This window comes from Lithobates pipiens, unplaced genomic scaffold (genome assembly GCF_037356315.1).
Source record: "Lithobates pipiens isolate NorthernLeopardFrog02 unplaced genomic scaffold, aLitPip1_a1.2 Scaffold_8, whole genome shotgun sequence".
Taxonomy (NCBI): Eukaryota; Metazoa; Chordata; class Amphibia; order Anura; family Ranidae; genus Lithobates; species Lithobates pipiens.
The window spans coordinates 480,860,728-480,886,048 of record NW_027507903.1 but is presented as its reverse complement, the minus strand read 5'-3'; the positions used below and the strand labels follow the sequence as shown (position 1 = coordinate 480,886,048).

The 25,321-nt window shown below is 44.9% G+C and overlaps 3 protein-coding genes and 1 pseudogene across 3 annotated transcripts in view; 3 read left to right on the top strand and 1 right to left on the bottom strand.

Annotated features, from left to right (window-relative positions):
• The window catches only part of MICAL3 (microtubule associated monooxygenase, calponin and LIM domain containing 3), a 299,572-nt gene extending 286,399 nt beyond the window's left edge, over positions 1–13,173 (bottom strand). Inside the window, exon 1 of the mRNA XM_077468826.1 lies at positions 12,959–13,173. The gene's annotated coding sequence lies outside the window, so the exon portion shown is untranslated. The remainder of the gene's footprint in view (positions 1–12,958) is intronic.
• Positions 13,174–15,897: 2,724 nt separating this feature from the next.
• Positions 15,898–16,049, top strand: LOC143964694 (U2 spliceosomal RNA; annotated as a pseudogene).
• A 220-nt stretch (positions 16,050–16,269) lies between these two features.
• LOC143962233 (uncharacterized) lies at positions 16,270–22,611 on the top strand. Its single transcript, XM_077471563.1, has 3 exons — positions 16,270–16,591; positions 19,757–20,163; positions 22,444–22,611. Exons 1-3 carry the CDS (start codon positions 16,270–16,272, stop codon positions 22,609–22,611), a joined length of 897 nt encoding a protein of 298 aa, XP_077327689.1.
• LOC143964361 (uncharacterized) lies at positions 16,600–17,724 on the top strand (the record flags this gene model as incomplete). The annotated part of the gene is made up of 2 exons (XM_077474079.1): positions 16,600–17,224; positions 17,414–17,724. Coding segments are annotated over 2 exons (936 nt in total), but the record flags the coding sequence as incomplete, so codon positions are not given.
• Positions 22,612–25,321: the final 2,710 nt, after the last annotated feature.

Sequence of the window (25,321 nt, the reverse complement as noted above, 5' to 3'; positions counted from 1 at the left end):
TGACAGATGGTACAATCCGTTCTGTATTCAGCCTGGCGCTGCTGGAAGGTGAAAAGAAATAAGAGGGAGGACGGGGCGGGCGGCCTGAGGAGGACAAACTAACCAATGAGGGAGCTGAGATTACCCTGAGGCTCCGCCCATAGATGTGCGGACACAATTTTAAAGAGACAATGCTTAGATTATTAATATTAGATTATAAAACTTGTTCTATCGCGATTTCAAGTCGCCTGTGGCATAGAGATGGTAAAGCAACACAATATTATTAATAATTACTAAAAGTATCCTGATTATTAACTTACTAAAACTTTATCTTTAATATGTTAACGTGATTTCAACAATAATTTTCAATCTCTTCAGATCTGCAGCTTTAATTAAAATAATCCCTGGTGATCCTGCCATAAAGATCTTTGTTCAGGCACTTCCTGGTATAGGGTGACAACGCTTTGTCGCTGTCTCCCAATTTGTGTCTCCGTATGTTGTCACTCTGCCACATGGGCTTCGGTTGGAGAAGACAAGCTGCCTTTATAACCCACATTACACAGGCATGGGCCACTATTGTCACCATCAGGAAACCTATCCTTTTGGGGTTTTTTTTTTTAAGAACTCGATTGGAGTCTGAGGCTCTAATTGGTTTATAGAAAAAGGTGGCTTCGGGGGGCAGAGCACTGTGCCCTGAGCCCACCCAGTTATATGACAATAGTGAATTAATATTCACTATTGTCTTCCAGATTCTCCTCCCTTAGGACTCCTGGCCAATCGGATCAGGATCCACTTTCTGTTTGGCTGGGAGGAGAAGCAGCAGCCCTACCTCGGATCCTCCTCATCTGCCTCCTAAGGGCTCCAATCGCCGCCTTCCTGGAGTGGGGGGGGGGATCTCCACCTTCCCATCCGTCTCCTGGGGGGGTGTTAGTTTGCTGCCCCCCCCCAAAAAAAAGATATTGTATTGAGCAATAGCCACCACTGGTGTCTATGGGAATGTTTGACCATTCTTCCAGATGCACATTTGTGAGGTCAGGCACTGATGTGGACGAGAAGGCCTGGCTCGCAGTCTTCACTCTAATTTATCCCAAAAGTGTTCTATCGGGTTGAGGTCAGAACTTTGTGCAGGCCAGTCAAGTTCCTCCACCCCAAACTCACTCATCCATTTGTTTATGGACCTTGCTTTGTGCACTGGTCCAAATCATTTGGTGGAGGGGAGATTAGATATGGGGTTGTTTTTCAGGGGTTGGGCTTGGTCACTTAGTTCCAATGAAGGGAACTCTTAATGCCTCAGACTACCAAGACATGTTGGACAATTTCATGCTCCCAACTTTGTGGGAACAGTTTGGGGATGGCCCCTTCCTGTTCCAATACGACTACACACCAATGCAGAAACAAGGTCCATAAAGACATGGATGAGCAAGTTTGAGTTGGAGGAACTTGTCTGGCCTGCACAGAGTCCTGACCTCAACCTTATAAAACACCTTTGGGATGAATTAAAGCAGAGATTGCGAGCCAGGCCTTCTCGTCCAACATCAGTGACCGACTTCCCAAATGCGCTTCTGGAAGAATGGTCATTCCCATAGACACACTCCTAAACCTTGTGGACAGCCTTCCCAGAAGAGTTGAAGCTGTAATAGCTGCAATGGTTGGGCCAAATCAATACTGAACCCTACGAACTAATACTGGGATGCCATTAAAGTTCATGTGCGTGTAAAGGCAGGCGTCCCAATACTTTTGTTTTGATCATTTTATGTTTCATTACTTTATTTTATATCCTATTGATATTTTATAACATTCTTCTTGTTGCATTATTTTGTATTTCTATTATTTCTCACCTAGCAGGCTTTTCTCTGCGCTTCACATCATCCAGCAGATTTGTTTTGGTGACGGATAAGGATGAGCTCCGCCGTGTTCGCAGAGCCCGCCAGGAAGTCAGCACTGCGTCGCGCTAATCACAGGCAGTGAGACATTTCCCGATCTCGGGACAAGAGCAGTGCCGACTTCCTGGTGGGCTCTGCACATGGGCTGTGCAAACACGCTGGAGCTCATCCTTAGTGATGGATACTGAAGATTTGTTGCTGGATAAAGTTTTAGGTAAATATTATAGGTAAATAATTCTGTGAAATTACATTTTTTTTTGTAACTGCACTTTGCACGAGGCCTGCACTGGCTGTGTCAGCCCTAATTATTGCCCTGTCTTTTGAATCCCTAAAGAAGACATCACTACAGGGGGTGTGTGTTAGGTGCTGAGAGACTGGCCACTCATTCGTTTTCTCCAGAAAGATGTCACCATCTTTGTTCAGGCATCGTCAGTCTCTGCTTCCTGGACGGAGATGCCAGCTCAGAGATGACAAATCATGTAAACCCTGGTGTCTATTCAGCTGTTGGCTGTGTTCACAAATGTCTGACACAGATCAGTCCCTGCTGCAGCCTATCACCCTGTGACGTGCTACAAAGTTACAATGTTGCAGTCTGATCATTAGGGGAGGGGAGACTGAGGAAATGCTTCCCTCTGCCTGCAATAGACTGATAACAACATCTGAGCCCAGGAGAAGTCACTGACTGGAGATCAGAATGATTTTTTAGTGATAAAACGTGTTTTTCGGAAAAATGATATTGCAGTGATATGTGGCTCACAGGTCCAATTTAATACATGTCACAGAATTCTAGGAGCACTATGGGCTATGCCAACTTTCTGCTATTTCCCATCACCGTTATCAGAAATACACAGCTAAGGTTATGTAGTCATATGATTGTCCTACAGGAGGATTAAACCACTGAACAATCATGGCTGCTTCCTTGGCATTTCCCCACAATTCTCTGTGACTGTAATGGTGAATCTATTATCTAGTATGGAACATTCAGCTCAGATTTTCTCCCATTCCAGGAAATACTCCATATCCCCCGTTGTGTGGCCCCTGATCCTTGTCAGCAGATTTGGAAGCCTCTACCTGCCTTTCACGGCCCTCTAGGAAGAGCTTCTGTCAGCCAAGGGCAATCACCTCGTCTTAGACGTAATAAGATTAGTGAAACAGAGGAGACCATCTGACGCTTCCACCTAAACTGCAAATCCCATCCAAGATCACCGTAATGAGATTCTCTTTACCCAGAGCCACACTGACCTCGGCTATGCCAAATACTGACCGCCGCATGAAACTCATACCAATGAATCTGCCAGGGATGGGAGTGAGTGCATAGCTCCCAACTGTCCCTGATTTCGAGGGACAGTCCCTGATTTAGAACAAAGTCCCGCTGTCCCTCTTTTGTCCCTCATTTCGGTCTGATCTATATAGTTGTATAGAAAATGTACTATTTATCTTTCAAAAAGTGTTTCCCAGTGCTAATCCTTTCATCCAAATTTTTAATTGCTGCATTTGTAAATTTCATAAGCCAGTATAAAGGAATAATGGTGGTTAAAAAAAAAAAAAAGGAATCGTGGGTTTACCTAATCTTTTTTTTTTTTTTTTTCCTTTAAGGGGGCGCGGCAGGGGGTGTGTCCAATGCCTATGTACTTTTGCTAATAGGTGCCCCTCGTTCCCCTCTCAAAAATTTGAGAGGTATGTGGGTGTACCTTATAAATGGATTGGATTGTTTTTCATTGCAACCAGTTTAAAAAACCCAAATCTGTCTTTATGTAGAGGTGTACCACACCAGCTGAAATCCAAAAGCAGGCTTGCATTTAGTAAACTTGTTCTGTAGGCTGATAGGCAGAAGGGAAAGATGTTCTGTAGGGATTACAGAAAGAAGAGCGTTGAGGGTGGGTGTCACTAGTGCGGTGAAATGGTTAGAAGCCCATAGAGTACCTGGTTCTGTTCGCTGTCCCTTAGCTCTGCTTTCTTTCTCTTTCCTCCCTGTTCCTCCCAATTACATGACACTAGATGAGTGGAACTTTTTTGAGCACTCATGGTCTTCCACTTGCCGACACGCATGACCTCTCCATGTGTGCCATTTCTTGTTTCATTGCCAATGTTTTGATGTTTGCTCTCCTTACTTGTGGGTGAGCGGTATTATATATGCTACAGTCATGGTATTGCATTAGCCTATTGAATACTTCCCCTGGGATCGTTGTCTTGATGTTTTTTTTTGTCAACCGTCCATATATTGAAGTTTCTATTGTCGATGTACTAGCTGTATATCCCTATTGTATATGTTTTTCTATGACTCTTTTATACTAATAAAGGAATTACAAAAAAGTTCTCGGAACTTTCGACTATCAAGAATGCGGTGACGTACAACACTACGACAAGCCTAGAAAATGAAGTTCAATGCTTCCGAGCATGCGTCAAATTGTTTCCGAGCACGCGTGATTTTTTTGCACATCTGAATTGCATACAGACAAATGCATTTTCGGATGGGAACTTTTTCTGACCGAAAAATAGAGAACCCACTCTCAATCTTTTGCTGGCTGGAATTCTGCCAAAAATATATATTAAAAAATATAAAATATAAAATATAAAATGCAAGGAAAAATGAGTGGCGAGAGAGATGAGAATCCAGCCTAAATGCTGAACTGTTAAAAAGTCTACCAAGATTACCATGCACGTGGTCCTGCCAGTTCATAGGCTGCTTTTGCGCTAATTAGCACCCCATCTCAGTTTCTACCTCTACAAATTGTGATAAAAGATTGCTGGCCCCCTACTATTGGAGGAAACAAAAACTGGACAGGAGTCGTGTGACAGCAGAGACAACAAGCCAGAATACTATCATTGGGCATCCATGATCTGTCTGACATTATTGTGTGGCACCATTCATTGTTGGGCATCCATGATCTGTCTGACATAATTGTCCCTTTTAACTAAGTGTGGCACCATTCCTTATTGGGCATCCATGATCTGTATGACATAATTGTCATTTTTAACTAAGTTTGGCATGATTCCTTGTTGGGGATCCATGATCTGTCTGACATCATTTTCATATTAACTAAGTGTGGCATCATTCCTTATTGGGCATCCATGATCTGTCTGACATAATTGTGGTTACTATCACTGGAAATCCTTCTACACACTTTTTACATAAGAGCTACACCACAGTCAGCGCCATGTTGTTCTCAGCAAAAGTCCATCTCTTTTTATCCACATACACCTACTGTACTTTTTTGTCTCTTATATGCATGCAGTTATATAACTGGCCACAGGGGGCGCCCTCATGTGGCTGTGGCTATTCTCATGTATTTCTGGACATAGAGTCGGCTGTTTTATACAATGTAGCATGAGTCTATCTCTGACTTCCATCCTCCAGCACTGACTGGCTTTAGAGGGACTGCAGATGTGATCAGTGGCGCAAGACAAGCTCTCCATTGTCCTCGCCCTTGTCCTTTATTGTGATGGAAGCATACAGTGCACAACAACAAACAAAAAGATCTCTGTCTCCTTCTTTTGTGACTAATCAAACTCAACCTTCTGGCCATGTCATGGTGGTTGCAGCGGACAATCCCAGAAAAAAACATACAAATTGAGTTTATCTTTAATAGGTCAGAGCTTCTTCAGTTACAAACCCAACCATTTTCTTTCATCGAGTGTAATGCCCAGTACACACAGTCGGACTTTCCGAGGGAAAATGTGCGATTGGATCTTGTTGTCGGAAAATCCGCTCATGTGTGGGCTCCATCTGACTTTTTCCATCGGAATTTCCAGCACACAAAGTTTGAGAGCAGGATCTAAAATTTTTCCGACAACAAAATCTGATCGTTTAAATTCCGATCGTGTGTAGATAATTCTGACGGACAAAGTGCCTTGCATGCTCAGAAAAAATTACAAGACAAAAGCTATTGGCTACTGCCCTCTTTATAGTCCCGTCATATGTGTTCTACGTCACCCCGTTCTGAACGATCGGATTTTCTGACAACTTTGTATGATCTTGTGTATGCAAGACAAAATCGGTCAGAAAAAATGCGGAAGCATTTCCTCAGTCTCCTGAGATAGAAAAAATAGTCAAAGTATATCCTCTGCCTAATCCACTCTAAGTGCTAAACTACCTGTGATAATATAAAATGAACATAGTTACATAGTCTGCTTGAAAAAGACACACGTCCATCTATTTCAACCAATAAAAGGGAGGCGGGGGGGAATGTACAGTTGTATATACACAATCCTATACCCACAGTTGATCCAGCATAAGGCAAAAACCCAGTAAAGCATGATCCAATTTGCTCCAGTAGGGGAAAAAATATATTTTCCGATTTCCTGGATCAAATTTACATATAAATATTAGTACCCAGTTATATTATGTACATTTAGGAAAGAATCCAGGGCTTTTTTTAAACCAATCTACTGAGCTGGGCAGAACCACCTTAAGACGGCCTTCACACTGCCGTGCCCATAGGGTCAGCGGTATAATGCTGCTATTTTTAGTGGTGTTTTACTGTCGGATTTGCACGCATTTTGGCCGCAAGCGGGGTGCTTTTACCCCTGTTAGCGGCCGAAAAAGGGTTAAAACTGCCCGCAATACGCCGCAATAGTGCCTTAATGATCAGTGCTGCCTATTAGTGCCTTCTATCAGTGCCGCCCATCAGTGCCCACCAGTGCTCATCAGTGATGCCTATACGTGCCCTCCAGTGCCACCTATCAGTGCCCATCAGTGCTGCTTATCAGTGCTGCCTATCAGTGCTTCATATAAGTGCCACCTCATCCGTGCCAATCAGTACTGCATCATCAGTGACCGTTAGTGCAGCCTCATCAATGCCCATCAGTGAAGGAGAAAACATACGTATTAAAAAAGTATTTTTTTATTTGTAGTACAAAAAATAAAAACCCCAGAGGTGATCAAATACTACCAAAAGAAAGCCCTATTTGTGAGAAAAAAATGATAAAAATTTCATTTGGGTACAGGATCGCATGACCGCGCAATTGTCATTCAAAATGTAATAGCGCAGAAAGCTGAACATTGGTCTGGGCAGGAAGGTGCATAAATGCCTGGTATGGAAGAGGTTAAAGTGAATAATTCAACACCAACTTGACTATATGATACACCTTTTTATTTATACATGTAGAGCATATCCCCCCCCCCCCCCCAAATCTCCTCTTCTCAAGAAAGAATACATTCAATTCAACAACAAAAAAAAAAAATTATTTTCAACATAGAAGGTTGCTTCTTACACTGTCATGTGTATTCACACACCCTCAAAAATGTCAAAAAGAAAAAGTGTCACGCAACACAATGATGTATCGCATATCAACAACCGTTGCATTAAAATGCATAAAAATATGTGGCAAATTTCTAACTATAAAGAAAAAAAATTGCTAGCATTTTTTATATATGATCAGCATATAAATGAACCGTCACAACATATATAAACATCAAAACCATAAGATGAGTGAAATGACATATAGCTTAGTATTAAACAAAATTAAAAATGTCCAATGATGCAGTCCCTTAAACGTGTGGACAACTAGATGCACATCCTTTATAATGAATAAAGTGCAGAGGGTCCCACCACCATTCAAACCCGCTCTCACTTTACTGTATGGACCTATTTGAATAAAAATAGGTCAGATGTGCATTCCCCTTTAACAGGTTCACTCCAAGGCACCACCTCCAAGGCACCACTGCTATCACACTCAAAAGTATAGTGCACTCAGAAAGTAGTGCACCACCTTAAAAAACATTTTGAAGATATTGGTGCTATGTCTTCTTAAGGCTGGGTTCACAATTATGCGAATTGGATGCGGCTGACAGGAGAGAGTGACTGGCTCTCAATGGAGCCCGTTCACACATCTCCGGGGCGACAGCAGATCGCACTGCAGAAGGGTCCTGAGAGTCTATGGCTCTGTTTCACGTCCAAATTCCGGCAAAACTTATGAGCTAATTTGATCCTGAAACAGTGAACGGGGATGCACCGGAACCCCTGCTGCGAGCTGCACCGCACATAGTGTGAACCCAGCCTTAGGCTCAGACTCCCAGCTTACATAAACCAGCATGGATTCAGCCTCACTTCCTGGTGGTTGTGCAGACGTAACTGGGGTAACTTGTCATTTGTCTGCAGTCTCTGACCATCTATTCTAGTATGTTTGCAGTCTCTGATCATCTCTTGTAGTATTTTTTGCAGTCTTTAACCATCTCCTGTAGTATATCTGCAGTCTCTAACCATCTCCTGTAGTATGTTTGTAGTCTCTGACCATGTTTTGAAGTTTGTCTGCAGGCTCTGATCATCTCTTCTAGTATGTCTGAAGTCTCTAACCATCTGCTGTAGTATGTTTGCAGTCTCTGACCATCTCCTGTAGTATGTTTGCAGTGTCTGACCATCTCCTGTAGTATGTTTGCAGTGTCTGACCATCTCCTGTAGTTTGTCTGCAGTTTCTGATCATCTCTTCTAATATGTCTGTAGTCTCTGACCATCTCCTGTAGTATGTCTGCAGTCTCTGATCATCTCTTCTACTATGTCTGCACTCTGTAACTGTCTCCTGTTTATTGTCCGCAGCCTCTGACAATCTCCCTTAGCAAGTCCCTGGTCTCTGACTGTCCCTTGCGGTATACCATTTGTCAGCAGTCTCTGGTAATTTCCTGTAGCATTACATACACTGAATATTATGCATGGCCCCTAAGGATGTCTACTGGAAAATCCACATACTGTTTTCAATAAAAGAGATACCGGCGCACAGATGTATTATGTTGATTGGGTCTGCTGCAGTCAAAATAACCCCTTTAGATGGGTTATAAATTGTTTTTATATGAAATGTATGGACTGCGCCAACCTTACAAGGACATTTAATTATATTCTTCGCCACTGTTATGAATTAACGTGCTTTAACACCCCTTCTCAATCCAACCAATCAGTCTGCATTGTAAAACACCTTTTACAACATGCTTATTGTGTCAAATGTCTGCATGAATTCAGATCAAAAAATGTGCTAAATACCACCAATAAATTTACAAACACTTAATTAATAATAAATTAATTAATACTAATAAATAATCCTTATATGTGAAAATCCAATTCAGAAATTGTAAATTAAATCAAAAAACGTGGTCTAATAAGACCAAGTTATTTTTGATTTAATCTACAATTTATGAATTGGGTTTTCACATAGAAGGATTATTTATTATTTATAATTATTAATTTCATAATTTATTATTATTTATTCATTTATTATTGCATTAAGTGTTTGTAAATGTATTGGTGTTATTTAGCACATTTGCACTTTTTGATCTGAATTCATGCAGATATTTGACACAATAAACATGTTGTAAAAGGTGTATCACAATTAGTGCGGACTGGTTGGTTGGAATGAGAGGGGTGTTAAAGCACGCTAATTCATAACAATGGTGAAGAATATAAATAATGTCCTTGTAAGGTTGGCACAGTCCATACATTTCATATAAAAATGTTTTCAATAAAACACTGTTGCAATCATTAAACATGAACAGTTATAGTATTTGCCTCAGTTCCTTGCAATGGGAGATTTTGTGTCTGTGGCCTCCATATGTCAGTCATTATGGTGAATGACAGCCTAGCTTATGTAGAATGGAAGAAAGAGAAGTTGCTGGGGCCTCATGGGAAGTACATATTTTATCCTGGATCAGACATGTCCAGCTAAAATATTCTAAAGAGTTGTGGTGGCCATTTTATTATAAATTCTTCTACATGCCTATGACACATAGGGCGTCTAAAAAAAAAAGAATATGAATGCAGCCACCAAATTTAAAGCGGAACTAAACCCTCCTATTCTTTACAGCCAAGGAAGCTGCCACCTTGCTTCTATTGTGCTGCATATGTCATCAGTTATGACATCAGCTATTTTATGGCTTAATAATTTGGTTAAAGTGGCTGTAAAAACTTCCATATACCCAGTGAAGTGACTATCCTCAGGTGATACACAGAAATTAAACTAATCCTGCTAAAAAAAATTGTACCTGTTTATCTGTAGTCTTCTCTCCTCTATAGCCATTCAAAGTGCTGAATTTTAAAGCTTGTCTGAGAGTTCAGAAAAATGGGGGCAGAGAGCTGAAGTTACACTCTGCAAAGCTGTGAGGAAAGCTCTGACAGCTGATTGGAGGGAAAGGACACCCCTTCCCCACAGCACACAGGAACAGAGCCAATACTGTAAATCTCCTGGACCTTTTTTCTCTTGGTGTATGGAAAACTTTTCAGAAGTGATTCATGCTGATAGCAGAGGAATGAAGCAGCAGTCAAAAGTGATACTTAGTGCTCTGAATTGAGACAAGTACACACTATAGAGGGATATGCTTTGTTCATATTTCATGTCTGAGTTTTGGATAGTGTAATACTGAAAAAAAAACACTATAAACTTTATTAAAACAATATATCACACTCACAAGTATAGTGCGCTCAGAAAGTGGTGCACCACCTGAAAAAATGTTTTGCAGATATCAGTGCTGTGTCCACTTAAGACCCAGACTCCCAGCTTACATAAACCAGCATGGATTCAGCATCAGTTCTTGGTGGTTGTGCAGACCTAACTAGGGTAACTTAACTTGTGTAAGGTAAAGTCTACAGGTTTGGAAATATCAGTTTGTAAATAGATAGAAAACTGGCTAAAAGACAGAATTCAGAGAGTAGTGGTTCATGATTCTTACTCTGAATGGTTTAAGGTTATCAGTGGTGTACCCCAAGGTTCAGTGCTGGGACCCTTACTTTTTAATATCTTTATAAATGATATTGGGTCTGGGATCAAAAGTAACATTTCCGTGTTTGCAGATGACACCAAGCTATGCAGTGGAATAACGTCCTTACAGGATGTCTCCAATATCCAAGCCGACCTCAATGTTCTGTCTGATTGGGTGACTATGTGGCAGATGAGATTTAATGTTGAGAAATGTAAAGTTATGCACTTGGGGGCTAAGAATATGCATGCATCATACATGCTAGGGGGAGTACAACTGGGGGAATCCATAGTGGAGAAGGATATGGGGGTTTTGGTAGATCATAAGCTCAATAATAGCATGCAATGCCAAGCTGCGGTTTCCAAAGCAAGCAAAGTCCTTTCCTGTATTAAGAGAGGTATGGACTCCAGAGAGAAAGATATCATTTTGCCCCTGTTGAAATCATTAATAAGACCTCATCTGGAATATGCAGTTCAGTTTTGGGCACCAGTTCTCAAAAAGGATATTGGGGAACTGGAGAAAGTGCAGAGAAGGGCAACCAAACTGATAAGAGGCATGGAGGAACTCAGCTATGAGGAAAGATTAGAGGAACTGAATTTATTCACTCTTGATAAGAGGAGATTAAGGGGGGGATATGATCAACATGTACAAATATATAAGGGGTCCATATAGGGAATTTGGTGTCAAGTTATTCACTTTACAGTCAACAAAGAGGACAAGGGGGGCGCTCTTTATGTCTAGAGGAAAAGAGATTTCATCTCCAAATACGGAAAGGTTTCTTCACAGTAAGAGCTGTGAAAATGTGGAATAGACTCCCTGCAGAGGTGGTTATGGCCAGCTCAGTGGATTTCTTTAAGAAAGGCCTGGATTATTTCTTAAGTGTGCATAATATAACTGGGTACTAACATTTATAGGTAAGGTTGATCCGGGGAAAATCCGATTGCCTCTCGGGGGATCAGGAAGGAATTTTTTCCCCTGCTTTAGCAAATTGGATCATGCTCTGCTGGTGTTTTTTGCCTTCCTCTGGATCAACTGTGGGTATAGAATTGGGTATATGGTGGGCTAGTATGATATTTATTTTATATATATATATATATATATATATATATATATATATATGTATATATTTTTTTGTGGTTGAACTGGATGGTCTTTTTTCAACCTGACTAACTATGTAACTATGTAACTTGCAGTTTGCCTGCAGTCTCTGACCTTCTCTTCTAGTATGTTTGGAGTCTTTGACCATCTCGTGTAGTTTGCAGTCTCTGACCATGAATTGTAGTATGTCACAGTCTGCAATCTCTGACCATCTCCTGTAGTTTGCAGTCTCTGACCATCTCCTGTAGTTTTCAGTCTCTGACCATGAATTGTAGTATATCACAGTCTGCAGTCTCTGATCATCTCCTGTAGTTTGCAGTCTCTAACCATGAATTGTAGTATGTCACAATCTGCAGTCTCTGACCATCTCCTGTAGTCTGCAGTCTCTGACCATCTCCTGTAGTTTTCAGTCTCTGACCATGAATTGTAGTATGTCACAGTCTGCAGTCTCTGACCATCTCCTGTAGTTTGTCTGCAGTCTCTGATCAAGTCTTCTAGTATATTTGCAGTCTCCTACACACGCGCTACACATGTTTTCCACGTGTTTTGTGAATGCACACAAAAGCACATGTTCATGAAATGCTTGGGTTTGAATGCAGCCCGAGAAGAAGAAGCAGCACAAGGGGCCAATCGATTTATCTTCTAACAAAAAAGTATGCTAACAGAAGGAGAGAGCAGAGTGGCAGCCGGCAGGAAGAATTAGCTCATTGCTGCTCCTTTCACTGTCCAGTCATAGTCCAGGACAATCCAGGCTCAGGGGAAGTGAGTTGAATAATGCTGTCCATCGGACTGAGGGCATCTAGTGGCAGAAATAGTGCAATGCAGGAAATCTCTGAATTGAAGGTGACTATTGCTACAAAAGCAGTTTTTTTTATTTCATCTTGTAATTTTTGGCTGAACTTCTGCTGTAATCTAAAAAAAAATAAAGCCAAAAGGATTTTTTGTTTTGGATGCAGTAAGAAATGGTTGAGGCCCTTGTCAGTTTTTGAACATTTTTTTCTCTGCCTAATCAGGGAGATTTCCCTTCATTTTCTGACCCAGCGACACAAGAAGAAGTGAGAAAACATCTCTTCACAGCCACATCAGTTGTCACCAGAACAGGTGACCACATCGGAAACTTTGGATTTCCCATCACTTTTGCAGTGACAGTGGTCACCAGGGCAAACAAATAAGGTGGTGCTCCCCAGCAGCGGCACAGATAGCAATGAAAACACGACAGGGGTTCTTAGCCTTTCCACATTTCACCCAGAACTAAAGAAAATGAAAGGTCTTGGCTGTACATGCACTTTAATAGCTTCATCTTATTATTACGTCTTACCTCTGAGATGTCGCATTGCCTTCTGTCTGCAAAAACCACCCACTCATCTGTCGCCGCTTTCTGCTGGCTGTCAAGTGCGTACACGGCGCAAATTCATGTTTTGTCTGCCATGTACACAAGATAATCCTCCAGGGACCCCCTTTCTCTGAATCAGAGTCGCATCAGCTCCCCTCTCCTCCCCTCCATCTTCCGTCTGTGGTCCTGCGTGATCATCTCGCAGCTCGTCACGGTTACCACGGTGATGGAGATGGAGCCTGCGGCGCCCTTCCCTTCTGCTGCACCCCCCCCCCCCCCCCCCCGGAGACACCTAATCTTCCTTTGGAAAAAAATATGAGGGCACGGAGAATCTTCAATAACTTCCACAATGGTTACATAATCCCAGAACGTACATGCGTATAAAACACGTTTTTTTTTTAAATTTAAGACTGTAATTTAATTCAAAAATGCAAAAGGAAATGTTCATGTAAGAAAATCATTCAACCTTTCTTTAAAACAATAAACCGTGCACCTTGCTCATTGATATTGATGGTTGTACCTATATATACTGTACAAATATAGTCCATAAAGTAAAAATAAGGTGCTACAACCCAATGGTATAAAGAAATCCTCTAGTGTAGTGGTCTCCAAACTGTGGCCCAGGGGCCAGATGCGGCCCTTTGCTCACCTTTATCTGGCCCTGGGGGCATTATTCCACCCACTGAAATCAACTATGGGGCACTACTCTTCCTACTGACACCAATGATGGGGCACTATTCTTCCTACTGACACCAATGACGGGGCACTATTCTTCCTACTGACACCAATGATGGGGCACTATTCTTCCTACTGACACCAATGATGGGGCACTATTCTTCCTACTGACACCAATGATGGGGCACTATTCTTCCTACTGACACCAATGATGGGGCACTATTCTTCCTACTGACACTAATGAGGGGGCACTATTCTTCCTACTGACACCAATGATGGGGCACTATTCTTCCTATTGACACTAATGATGGGGCACAACTCTCCCTACTGACACCAATGGTGGGGTACTAATCCTTCCAGAACCAATGATTGTGTATTATTGCTCCCACTGAAATCAACTATAGGGCACTACTCTTCCTACTGACACCAATGATGGGGCACTATTCTTTTTACTGACACCAATGATGGGGCACTATTCTTCCTACTGACACTAACGATGAGGTATTATTCCTCCTACTGACACCAATGATGGGGTACTAATCCTCCCACAACCAATGATTGGGTATTATTGCTCCCACTGACACCAATAATGGGGCACTATTCCTCCTACTGATACCAATGTTGGGGTACTATTCCTCCCACTGACACCAACATCTTCCCCCTCCCCCCCCCCCAAAGTCAGGAGGACAGTAAACTGTCACTTGTTTAGAAAGTTTGTAGACCCCTGCTCTAGAGCTGTTGGGTGCAGGATTAGTAGTCGCACAGCTAAAAAAAACACAGTTATAGAAGAAGACGATCTGCAACTCCATACATGGTCTTAAATATCTTCACATTTATTAGTTCTCCATAAACAATACAATGATCGTACAGCAGACGTTAACACATTTCAGCCTTGTCAGTTGTACATATAAGTGTACTTATCAGTATGAATACATTTCATGGCTGTCACAAAACACAGCAACAGTATAATTTTACAGAAAAGCTCCACTTTTCATCATATAAAAGCTATGACGGGGCTCCAGTCATTGACTTTACCTATACTGAGATGATGTCATCAGTTTGCTGCAGGCAGGAGGAAGCATTTACTCAGTCCTCCCCCAGTGATCAGACTACCGAATTTTAACTTTGTGGCAAGCCACTTGGTGAGAGGCTTTAGAAGAGGCTAATCTGTGTCAGAAATGTGTGAACACAGCAAGAATGGCACAAGTACCAGGATTTACATGACTGTATAATCACTGGACCGGCTGTGTGGGCACTGATTGCTCAGCATTACCAAAGGTAAGTACAAATAAGCACAGTGGGGACCAGGGGGGATTGGCAGGGTCACCGGGTATATGGTACTAGTTCACTTTTTCCTTTTTGAAAAGGTGAACTAACCCTTTATATATCATTTAAATATTACAATAATAACTTATAATGTGACTCTCTGGAAATATGTTGTATATTTCCTTTAATGTGACTTCTGGTTCCCCTTTTACTTCCCTTTTTCAACCACAAACATCTGATTGATTGAAGTGTACATAAACCCTAACAATCAACTTCTCATATTTGCTCCCTTTTGGCCCATTTAATATACCATTAAAAGCATTTTGCTATATCTGTTTGTTAAGCTCATAAGTTTAAGGCCCCATTCACACTTGGAGATTTGGAATCGCTGCAATTCTGCCTGCAATTCCAAATCGCGTGGCAGTCTGTGCAAAACGTGCCATGTGCCTTTGGGTGCCATTCATTCTACATGACACTCTACACACAGTGTAATTTTGCCGCAATTGTCATGTGATAGAATCAAGCTGCAAATTGGTGTCAGTGGGAGGAATAGTACCCCAACATTGGCAAAACTTGACTTTAAAAAAATTTGTAAAGCTTGTTGCCCAAAAAGGAGCAGGAGCTTCTTTTGGGCCCCAAATGCACATAGGGCTGCCCATTGAATGTAATGGTCTGCCCTGTGCTTGACACACAGAATAGAGTGAAAATCGCCCACACAAAATTAGTTTGGAACAAAATCACCAGCAGTAATGTAAGAGTCCCGCTACGCAAAGAGTGTATGGGGTCTAAATCTGAACTCCAGCCTAAAGTTCAGCACAGTTGTACGGGTTCCTCTTCTGTATTGAAACTGCTTACTCTGATTTCATTGCACACTCTGAGCTTCTCACCATGTGCCTTAGAAGCTGCTGCAAGTCAGATAAAGCCCACCTAATTTCCTGGCTGGAGGACATCTAGCATCATCTAGTGCAGTGGTCTCCAAACTGATCGCTTCTCGGCCTTTTGGCTAAGATCAAGTGTAGTATCGACTATAGCCCTTAGGGGTGTCTCTGCTTCACAGCTAGGACGTTGAGAACCACTTGTATCTATCCAAGCCATTAGGTCCTTGTGGGATACCCTCTGCTCGGCCTTGTAGGATCGTTGATTAAATTCAGCTTCACCTACTTGCTGCTATTGGGCCAGAGGCTTAGCCCCCACAAGGAACGAGATTGCGGTCTTCCCTCCTCCCCCCCTCCGCATTACTACCTTCGGGCAGTAGATGCAAGAGCCTTTATAAAGGCTTCAGAGCGAAGACGTCGAGGAATCCAGAAGGAAGCCGCCGAAAGAACACCTGAAGCGACTTCTCTCTCTCCGAGACGATGGGGAGGAGCGAGAGAAAGACCAGCAAAAGCAAGAAGAACCCCGCTCCAGCCACTTCCGCCGCGGTCCCCGGGGATGTTGCTGCCTCAACCCCCACCTCCACCCCGGCCAGCACCAGCCAGCCGGGACCAGCCAAGCCTTCCCCCCCTGCAGACGGGCCCCCTACCTTGGAGTCCTGGATGAAGCAGACGGTCGTGCTGCAACTGAAGGAGGTGGACGGAAGGGTCCCCGACATGACCCCGGAGATCTTCGGCAAGAAGATGATCCTGGAGCAGGGGTTCAGCAAAGCGGAAACGCTTTCAGTGCAGGCCTTCACAAGAGGTACTTTTTTTGTAACTTTTGTGTCTTTCCAGGCCTGCAGAAGATACTGGGATATGGTCAAGGCGAGTGGTCCTGAATCCCCCTTCCGTAAGTTCGCTGCGAACTGCCCCATAACACGGGACGAGAAGTGGGTGACGGTGGCCATGAGGAACCCCCATACCTCAGGTAAGGATATAGCCACTTACCTCCAGAGGTTCTGCACCGTGGTGAAGGACCCCGTCCGAATCCTCGATGCCAACGGCTTCTGGATAGGTAAGTGGTCAGTACTCTGCAAGTTCAGGAAGGACCCTTCGGGGGACATCCTGCACCTGCAGCCGTGCTTCTCCCTGGGCAACTCCGCAGGCATCCTTTTCTACCCCGGTATACCCTTCACCTGCAACAGGTGTAGCAACACCGGACACATGGGGAAGGACTGCAAAGAACCTGCTTGCAGGTTCTGTAGGGTTGCAGGCCACGAGACCAAGGATTGTCCGAGGTCCAAAGCCTGCAACCTCTGCGGAGCGGCTGAGCACGTGTTTAAACACTGCCCCCAGCGGTCCCGGTCCTATGCTGGTGCCCTGATCCAGGGCAAACCATCCTCCAGCACCAGGAAGAAGCCACCGGAAAGGGAAAAAGAGCCACAGAAGACCACGGGTAAGCACACCCCTACCCCCACCCCTGTCCAGGCCCCAGCCCGGACCCCGGCCCCAACCTCCAGCACCCCCCCACCCGCCACCCCGGTGCTGGAGGATACCCTCCCCACCCTCCCCCCACCCACCCCGGACCTGTCCTCCCTGGAGGACTTCCCCACCCTCCCTTCCACCCCCACCAGTGGACTCTCAGGAAGCCGGAAACGGAAGCCTAGTAGTCCAACAGCAGAGGAACCCGCTTCCTCCACTAAAAGGCCCACTGGCGACCGGCGCGAAAGCGAGGGACCAGAGCCAATAGTGGAGGACCTCGAGTCAGCGGGGGAGGAGGATGAGGACGTGAAGGGGGAGGAGGAGGTCATGGCCATCCCTGAGCCTGACTTCCCCTCCGACATCCACGTCCCCATCACCCAGAAAATGATGGATGCTGTCCTGCAGGAGCTCGGCCTGTCCGAAAACACAGGACAAGCAGAAGAGGCAGCGGAAGACCCCCCTCCGGGGAGGTAAGTTCGGTCCCTTGCCGACTAGACCTCATACCCCTTTTTCATTATGGCAGAGATCTCAATCTTTTCCATTAATGTGAGGAGTATCAAGGATACATCTAGAAGGCAAGCGGCACTGACATTTCTCGCCACACAGCAGAGTGATGTCTACATGCTCCAGGAGTGCGCACTTCCTCCTCTGAGGAGGTACACTCATCTGACCTCCCAGTGGACCCTCGGTCCCTCCTACTGGTCCGGGGGTGGCGATTGTAAGTCTGCAGGTGTAGCCATTCTTGTCAGGGGTGGGCGCTTCGCGGTTGACTCCATCCATGAGCTAGTCTGTGGCCGTCTTCTGGTCATAGACGGCTCATGGGTGGGAGAGCCAATTAGGCTCATCAACGTGTACGCCCCCCCAGATAAGAATGAGCGGCTGGAACTTTTCCAGACCCTGCGGACCCAACTCGTCACCACCAGGGCAGTAGTAATCGGCGGTGATTTTAACTGCCCGATAGAGGAGGATGGGCGCAGCTCCAGCATGTACGCAAAACTCGATGCTACTTCCAGGCTGCTCAAGGAGATGATCTCGGAGGCTTCCCTGCAGGACGCCGTGGGATCCATAGGGAGAGGTACCGTGAACTACTCATGGTGCCGTCCCGATGGATCAGTGCGTTCCAGGATCGACTTCGTGCTCACTTCAAGAGCAGTCAAGCATCGCGATTTCTCCATGATCCCCTGCTTTTTCTCTGACCACAGGGCTATTCACTTTCGGGGTGACCTGGGCGAGGGCTTTGCCCGCGGACCAGGCTCCTGGAAGCTGAATAGCACCCTGCTGGAAAATGAGGAACTGATGGGGGAACTCCGGGAGGCCTATGCCACCTGGAAGGAGGAAAAGCGATTCTTCGGAAGGGTAAGTGACTGGTGGGAGTTTGTGAAGGTCAAGCTACGCAGCTTCTTTCAGGCAAGGGGACGACAGCAAGTGTGTGCCAGGAAGAAGGAACTCAGGAGACTGCAACGTCAGTTGCAGTCCCTGCAGGACCTTCACCACTGTGGCTGGGACGTTAGGCAGGACCTGGAGGACACCAAGAAGAGCCTGAAAGGGCACTTTGAGGAAGAATCCAGGCACATTGTCTTCCGTGCCAAGGTGGAGAACCTTGAGAAAGGTGAGAAGTGTAATTCTTTCTTTTTCAGGAAACTCCACTCAGGACACACACCCTTGTCTGAGCTGCGTGACGAGACCGGAACACTCCAGAAGGGAAAGGAGGCTGTGATGCAAGTGGTCAGCGACTACTACACCAACCTCTACTCCCCGAAAACAACAGATTCACAGGCAGCCGACAGGTTCCTGTCAGGTATCTCTAACCAAATTGATCCTGCAGGTTCGTCGGACGTCAACGCCCCCTTGGTGTTGGAGGAGCTGCACTCTGCCGCTAAATCCTTTAGGCAAGGCAGGACCCCGGGCTGCGATGGTCTCCCAGTTGAACTTTATGTAACGCTGTGGGATCTCGTAGGCCCGGACCTGCTCGAGCTGTACGAGGAGATGGTGGTGGAGGGCAGAATGCCTCCGACCCTAAGGGAGGGGATGATCACGATTTTGTATAAGCGCAAGGGGGAGAGGTCGGACCTGAAAAACTGGCGTCCGATCTCTCTTCTGAACGTGGACTACAAAATCCTCGCCAAGGTTTTGGCCAACAGGCTGAAATCTGTCATCGGACAGATCATCCACCCGGATCAGACTTGTGGCATTCCTGGTCGCAGGATTGCGGACAGCCTCGCGCTTGTCCGGGACACGGTCCAGTACATTCATGGCCGCCGTGTGCACGCGGCCCTGGTCAGCCTTGACCAGGAGAAGGCCTTTGACCGTGTCTCCCATGAGTTTATGTGCAGCGCTCTGCGCAGGTTTGGTCTTGGGGAAATGTTCTGTTCATATGTAAATGTAATGTACAATGAAATTTGTAGTGTGGTGTTGGTGAACGGTTGGAAAACTGACCCCTTTCCAGTGTTGTCTGGGGTCAGACAAGGCTGCCCTCTCTCACCTCTGCTTTTTGTCTGTTGTATAGAGCTCTTCGCCCGAAGCATCAGACGGAACCCAGAGATCAGAGGGATCACCGCACCAGGACCAGACAGACGGGAGGTCAAGTGCTCGCTCTACATGGATGATGTGACGGTGTTCTGTGCCGACCGGCACTCCATCGACACACTCGCCCAGACGTGTGAGGACTTCGGCCAAGCTTCAGGGGCAAAAGTCAACTGCGGGAAGTCGGAAGTCATGCTCTTCGGAAAGTGGTTCCTGCCTTCTTCTGCACCTATGCCCTTCAGCGTCAAAGCAGACTTCATCAAAATCCTTGGGGTCTGGTTTGGAGCAGAGGGCGCAGCCCTGAAGTCCTGGGAAGAACGACTGGCAAAGATGCAACAGAAGTTTGGACTTTGGAGCCTCCGAGAACTCACCATCGAAGGTAAAACACTGGTACTCCGCAGCGATATTCTCCCTGTGTTGCAGTACCTCGCCCAGGCCTGGCCCCCCCGGGTTAACACCTGCAAGGCCATCACCAGGGCAGTGTTTCACTTCATCTGGAGCTCCAAAATGGACAGAGTAAAGCGGGCGGTTATGTTCAAGGAACCCCTCAAGGGCGGTAAGGGCGTGCCCGACATCGCCACTCTACTGAGGGTCTTCTTTGCCTGTAACTGCATCCGCAGAACTTTGGTGGACAGAACTGTAGACTCTGGCGGTAACTCCATGTCCCGTTTTTTCCTCCTGCCTCTCTGGAGGTCCCTTGGATGGGACAAATGGGACAGCTCCATCCCCTACAACTGGGACACTCCTTGGTATTACTTGGATACTTTCAAGTTTATTAAGGAGCAGGGGCTACATGGAGTGAAGCCCGACTTGTGGAAGCCAAAAACTATCCACAAGTTGATCAGAGCATCGGACATTGTTGAGACTGTTCCAGGCCTCCCTTCAGCCACTTGTAAAGTGGTCTGGAGGAATGTTTCTTCAAAGAGACTTACCAACAGGCACAAAGATCTGGCATGGATGGCAATCCAAGGGGGGTTGCCACTCAGGACATTCATGCATGCCAGAAACCTGTGCAGATACAGACACTGCCCCTTTTGCATCATCCAGGAGGAAACTGCTCTGCATGTTTTCTGGGAGTGTCCCTTTGCACAGGGCCTGTTGAGGGCTCTGGAACCTGATCTCAAAGACTTTGTTCCACAGACTGCTATAACACACTTTGGTGTGTTAAACGGACTCTTTTGTGGGACTCACTCACAAGAGGACATTGATAGTGCCTGGCGGGTGCTGTGTTGTTTTAAGGACGCTGTTTGGTGCGCCAGAAAGCGCCTCATCCACCAGAGGGAGAGGATGTCCATCCAGGACTGCCGCAGACTGACTCACAGTCTGCTCAGAGACTATCACCTGATGGACAACAAGGAGGAAGAGGAGGTCTGAAGATTTCCCCTTCCCCCCCCCCTCCCCCACCACTATGTACCCTTTTTGGCAGTTCAATAAAGCTTCGGGCCTGTGAACTCTTTCTCCCCCCCCCTCCCCACCTTCTCCAACCCCCCCCCATCACACCTGTTGCTCATTGAAATGCCATTCTGATTTTGACTAAGACTGTATGACTTGACATGTATTTGGTAATGGTTTTTGGTAATGCTTTCAGGGTAATGCGGCGTCATGCATGATGTGATGTTTCGGGGTATTATTACTCTGCACAACACATCAGGCATCATACCGCAGAATGAATGTAATTTATTTGTATGTTTGGAACTGTATTGTTATGTAGTGTATTTTATGCGCTGCGTCGCAGCACAGTGTGGAATGTACCCTGTTAAAAGTATTTTGTTTTTTGTATATTTTCTTGAAAAATAAAGTATACATTTTCAATCAAAAAAGTGGTCTCCAAACTGTGGCCCAGGGGCCGGATGTGGCCCTTTGCTTGCCTTTATCCAGCCCTTGGGGCACTTTTCCTTCTACTGACACCAACAATGGGGCAATATTACTGCTACTGACATCAACGATGGGGCAATATTACTGCTACTGACATCAACAATAGGGCATTGTTTATCCCCACTTGTGCCAGGACAATTTCTACTCCCAATAGCTACAGTCCGGCCCACCTGATCTCTGGAGCACAGTAAACTGGCCCTTTGTTTAGGAAGTTTGGAGGCTCCTGATTTAGTGCTTTCCTCCTCAGCTTGACTGTACCTTGCCCACCCATTTACTTTATTGGATTCTAGTTCTTTCATTCAGGGATGCACAGAATCACACGTGGGAGTTACCTAGGAATGTATGCAAATGCACCCTCCTAGGAACACCCTCTCCTCCAGACTAAATTCCACCTATCAAGGCGTTTTGATATTTGCATAACTCCCAAGGAGGAGCACACTGCTTACATCAAGGATGAGGGCTCTTGCGGCAGAGTGATGTGAACTTTTTAGAAGCTAAGAACAGCATGTAGGCAGGGGCAGTCTGCTTCCTCCACTGTAGGTGGAGCCTGACCGGAGCGGCATCACAGCTTGGAGAGGAAGTCAGGGGGAACTCGGGTTTCTTTGTGGTTTCCTGGAGACAGTGTTCCGGTTGGCTGCGCTGCCTCTAGGTGACCTTTGACGGCCATCTTGGGTCAGTAGAGTCTTTTTAAAGTGGAGTTCCACCCTTTTTTTTCAAGTTCCTATGTTCTCAATGCCTCCTCCCCCCCGTGTACAGTGCTAAATGGATATTTGTTTTTGTTTTTTCTATTTCTAGATACCTTTTTTAATATCTCCGGGTGGGACTTCTTGTCCCAGCCACCTAGGCGATGACGTCATTAGGAGATTCCCATTGACTCCTGGGATATCGGTGTCATCTATCCCAGAAGTCTTCAAGAAGCCTAATAATGAAATCTTGGTTGTGTTGATTGAGAGGCTGTCATAACAATGGGGCTGGAACTTCTGCTGACGCCGCTATTGCTATGGCAACCTACAATCAACTCAGTGTGCCGCACTGTGTCCTGACTATACAGGCGCAAGATTTGGAGGTGAATTCGGGGAAGCCACCTGCACCAAATCCAGGAAACAAATACACGCAGATGCCCACAGTACTGTAGCAATGGCCGTTGCCTGCTGTGAATAATTGAAGATTCATAATCAATATGAATGATTTCCCCAGGTTTTGGCGTGTGGTAGGGAGAGGTTCTGGATGACAAGGGAAAGCTTAGGGCTTGCTATTGCCTTTAAAAACCTCCGGTTTGGATTCGAGCCACATTCTGTTCCTCCAAACAGACGCTATCACTTTTGACCGATACTTGCTCCACTACACACTGTTGGTATTTCTGAGTCCTCCCGGTTGTGAGCTAATAACTTCTTGTGCTCTCTCCCTGAGCCAATCTCTTAGCTACACTGTTACCAGCTTATCATATCTACCTTTAGACCCCTTTCACACCACACCGCCCATAGCGTCGGCGGTAAAACGCTGCTATTTTTACCGCCGGATTTGCGGCGCATTTCAGCCGCTAGCGGGGCGCTTTTACCCCCGCTAGCGGCCGAGAAAGGGTTAAAACCGACAGTAATACACCGCAATAGCAGCATTTTGCTGGCGGTATTACAGCGTTGCCCCATTGATTTCAATGGGGAGCAGCGGTGGAGGAGCGGTAAACACATCGCTCCTTCACTGCTCCAAATAAGCTGCTGGCAGGACTTTTCCCTGACGTCCTGCCAGCGCACCGCTGTAGTGTGAAAGCCCTCGGGCTTTCACACTACAGACAATGGTGCAGCTTTTTTAGGGCGGATTGCAGGCGCTATTTCTAACACTATAGCTCCTGCAAAACGCCCTGGTGTGAAAGGGGTCTAAGGCTATCTCGAAGACCCAGTACTGTGTCCTTGGCCTCTGGACATGTCCATTGCAGCTATTGGGGTAGAGCACATATGGTTTGGATAGATACTTGGCCGGGAAAGCCGGAGAGCTGGCGGGTACTGATTGAGCTATTTTATAGCTAGCTACGACTTTTGGATGGCGGAAATTGAGTTTTCAAGGAGAAGAAGAGGAGGAGGAAGTGGCGCAGGGGAGAACCGGCAGGATTCTTCCTCTGAATTTTTTGGTATGAAGCATATGATCCGATTTGATGATTGCTCCAGAATTTCGCGGTGAAAAGGACTTACGCTTTCTTTATAACCATATTTTTGGACCAATAATAAACATTTCTTTGAAAGATTAATTTTGCCTACAGGATTTTTTTTCAAGGGACACAGTGGATGTTACGCTGGAAAGTAACAGTGCCTGTGAGACTACTCCTTGTATAGGGGTAGCATGGAAGATCCAGCCTTGGATGGTATTAAAGTTATCCCATTGTTTCAGCACCAAGCAAAGCTGGTTACAGTCCATATGTATAATCCTTTCATCTCCCAGCAGGAGGTGGAGGCTTTTCTTTATAGATACTGCGAGAAAGTAATATTTAAAGGGACCTCTTTTGGAGTATGGAACGGGAAAATAAGGTTTTTAGTTACATTTAAAAAAAACGAAAATTAATATGGTGGAGATTAAATTATGATACTATTAAGAAACATTGGAAGGGTAATGCAGAATTCTCGGGGGAAATGACAAGTGTGTGGGAGTTGGGGTACTTACCTCTGATGAATGGGAGATAGTAGGTGTCAAAGATCTTTATCCTGGTTGGCTCCTAATGGGCACAATTACGAAAAAGGGAACAAAGATTAAAAGTGTTTAGTCTATATGCTTCAAATGAAAAGTACGAGAGGAGAGAATTATTCAAGATTTTACAACTGTTCATTCTGGGAGTAGAACCAATAATTATTGGAGGTGATTTTAACAGTTCTATGGATGGTGATCAAAATGTGATGTCATCAGTAAGTCTTAGAGACGTTTGGAAAGTTTGCGGGTGCGATCCAAAAAAAAGAAACAAACGTGGAGAAACAAGCGAGCAGATTCTAGGATTGACTATATTTTTATCTCAGAAAACATTTGTGCAAAATATTTTAACATTGAAGATGTGTGCCTTTCAGATCATAAGTTGGTCTGTTGCGACTTGGAAATGGAAGGAGGAATAGGCAAAAAAGCTCCATATTGGAAACTTAATACATCTTTATTAAAAGGACAGAGGAGTGAAAATAGAATTTGAAGGTGTGTATAATAAAATGGAGAAGAGAGAAGATAAAGTATCAAGATTTTTTTTTATGGTGGGATGAAGGGAAAAAGGTTTTTAGAGATTTTTATATTAAAAAAAGTAAAGAAGCTAAAAGGAAGAAAGATCTGTACAAAAAGTTAAACGCCAGGTTACAAGTCCTTTTTCGTTTTTCCAAGGAAGGTGTTGAAATAGATGCAGAAATAGAAAGAACGAAAGAAGAGATAAAAAGAATCCTGGAAGAGAGGGGTAAACAAATAATATTTAATGCTAGGGTTAAAGATTTTGAAGAGGACGAAAAATGCTCTAAATATTTTTTTAAGAAAATTGTTAACAAAAAACATTAAGTTAAAGGGGTTGTAAAGAATTTTTTTTTTTTAAATAACAAACATGTTATACTTACCTTCACTGTCCAGCTCGAACCTAGTCTTCTGGGGTCCCTCGGCGGCTGTCTCGGCTCCCTCCCGCAAGGACTCCACAACTTCCCCCGAGCTCCCTCGCATGATG

Bases quoted from the DNA above. Each gene is read 5' to 3' on its own strand.
- LOC143962233 (XM_077471563.1), top strand. From the start codon at position 16,270: ATGGGGAGGAGCGAGAGAAAGACCAGCAAAAGCAAGAAGAACCCCGCT. The intron at 16,592-19,756 runs GTACTTTTTTTG...TCTGTTGTATAG, and splicing joins AGTGCAGGCCTTCACAAGAG to AGCTCTTCGCCCGAAGCATC. The intron at 20,164-22,443 runs GTACTCCGCAGC...TTCTATTTCTAG, and splicing joins CCATCGAAGGTAAAACACTG to ATACCTTTTTTAATATCTCC.